The sequence below is a fragment of the Plasmodium reichenowi genome (assembly GCF_001601855.1).
Source record: "Plasmodium reichenowi strain SY57 chromosome Unknown, whole genome shotgun sequence".
In the NCBI taxonomy this organism is placed as follows: domain Eukaryota; phylum Apicomplexa; class Aconoidasida; order Haemosporida; family Plasmodiidae; genus Plasmodium; species Plasmodium reichenowi.
In genome coordinates this window covers 1-1,862 of record NW_017962246.1, presented here as the reverse complement: position 1 = coordinate 1,862, position 1,862 = coordinate 1, and the positions used below count along the sequence as shown (strand labels likewise).

The 1,862-nt window shown below is 24.2% G+C and overlaps 1 protein-coding gene across 1 annotated transcript; it reads left to right on the top strand.

Annotated features, from left to right (window-relative positions):
* Positions 1–23: 23 nt before the first annotated feature.
* Positions 24–1,588, top strand: PRSY57_0007500 (metabolite/drug transporter, putative; the record flags this gene model as incomplete). Its single annotated transcript, XM_020114171.1, has 4 exons — positions 24–127; positions 228–288; positions 419–1,278; positions 1,456–1,588. Coding segments are annotated over 4 exons (1,158 nt in total), but the record flags the coding sequence as incomplete, so codon positions are not given.
* Between the last annotated feature and the right edge of the window lie 274 nt (positions 1,589–1,862).

The window sequence follows — 1,862 nt, the reverse complement described above, 5'->3', positions numbered from 1 at the left end:
TTTTTTTTTTAAATATTTTCCAGTTGATAAGTTCTAATGCAGGCATAGAACACAATGGATATTTATTAACATTATTTTCGCTTTTACAATTTACGGGATCCATTTTTTTTGGAAGAATGGCAGACATGTTAAGAATATAAACAGAATTATATATTATAGAAATGAAAGAAAGAAAAAGAAATATTTATGTATTTATATATTTTTATTCTTTCATATAATATATATAGATGGGGTGTAAAAAAGTCCTTTTATTTATCTTTAATTTCCTCTTGCTTAATGTACCTAATGGTTCAAATAAATATATACATATATATATATATATATATCCTTCTGGATGTGTATAATGCTTCTTTATTTTTTTAAACGTCTAATATATATATATATATATATATATATATTTATATACAATGCTATTCAGATCATGGTGTGCGAATCGACGTGGGCCTACTACATCAGCTTCTTACCATCCTTTTTTATGCAAACATTTCAAGCTTCCTCCTTATTAGTGTGCTTAAAAACAAATTTCGACAAAAGGACAGGAGCCTTAGGTTATCTAAATCTAAGTTATGGAATGGGTATTATATTCGGTAGTTTCTTAGCAGGTGTTATGGTAAACTTTGTAGGGTCAAGAGGCAATTTATTAATTGCATTATTATCTCAATTAATAGCTTTATGTATAAGTACAACGTTAGAAGAAGATCCGAAATTATTGAAGAGCTCTAATGTGGATAAAATGAAAATGTCAGAAATACTTTTAAGTATTAAAAATGAATACATAAGAGTATTAAATTTGTTTAAAAAAACATATGGAATATGTTTATTAATACTTTTTGGATTATTACCTATATTAATGACAAAATTTGCTTTTGCTCCGGTAGTTGTAGATATGTTTAAATTAACTCCTTCACATACATCATATCTAATGACTTATGCAGGTATAATAACTATTATTGCTGAAGGGATACTTGCTCCTTATTTAAGTTCTTTACTAGGGGATATGATTTGTTGTAAATATTCGATACCACTAACATTAACAGGATTTTTATTATTATCATTATGTGGGGCTAACGAATCACTTGTACTTATATTTATGTCTATACCATTATGTGGAGGTGCTTTATTATATATATGTGGAACTAGCCAAATGACAAAACGAGTGGAAGAATCAGAATTGGGTTCTATTATTGGTTTAAATACATCTCTTTTTTATGCCGTTACAATAATAGCTCCATATATTGCCTTTAAATCATATATAGCCTTGGGATTGGGTTTATATTGGTAAAACAAAAAAAATATATAAATATATAAATATAAATATTTATATATGTACATAGTGTATGTAGCCCTAATACATGTCATTATTGTATGAAACGCGATATGTATATATATATATATATATATATATATATATATATATATATATTTACATTTATATTTATGTATGTTTCGTTTTAGGCTCCTATGTGCCTTTATTTGTTTTGTTGTTACTTTCTACATTTTCGTACTTGATAAATCTACCCTTAAAATTTTTAAAGACGATAAGGACAGCATAGAAACAATGTTTTCCAGTATTAAGTCGATTTTATAAACATATAATACAAAATAATTTGTTTTTATTATATATATATTGATACCCTTGTTAAATGTTTATGAATACATAAATCATTGAATTTATATATATGATTGACCTATACAATGCAATATGATTTTATTGCATTTGTATACTTATTTTTATAATTTTGTTCAGTATATTATATTATAATATAATTTTTTTTTTTTTTTTTTGTTTTTCTTTTTTTGTAAAAATATTATAAAAATAAATTGTTTTGTTTTTATGTTTAAAGAATAAATAAAGTAACAAA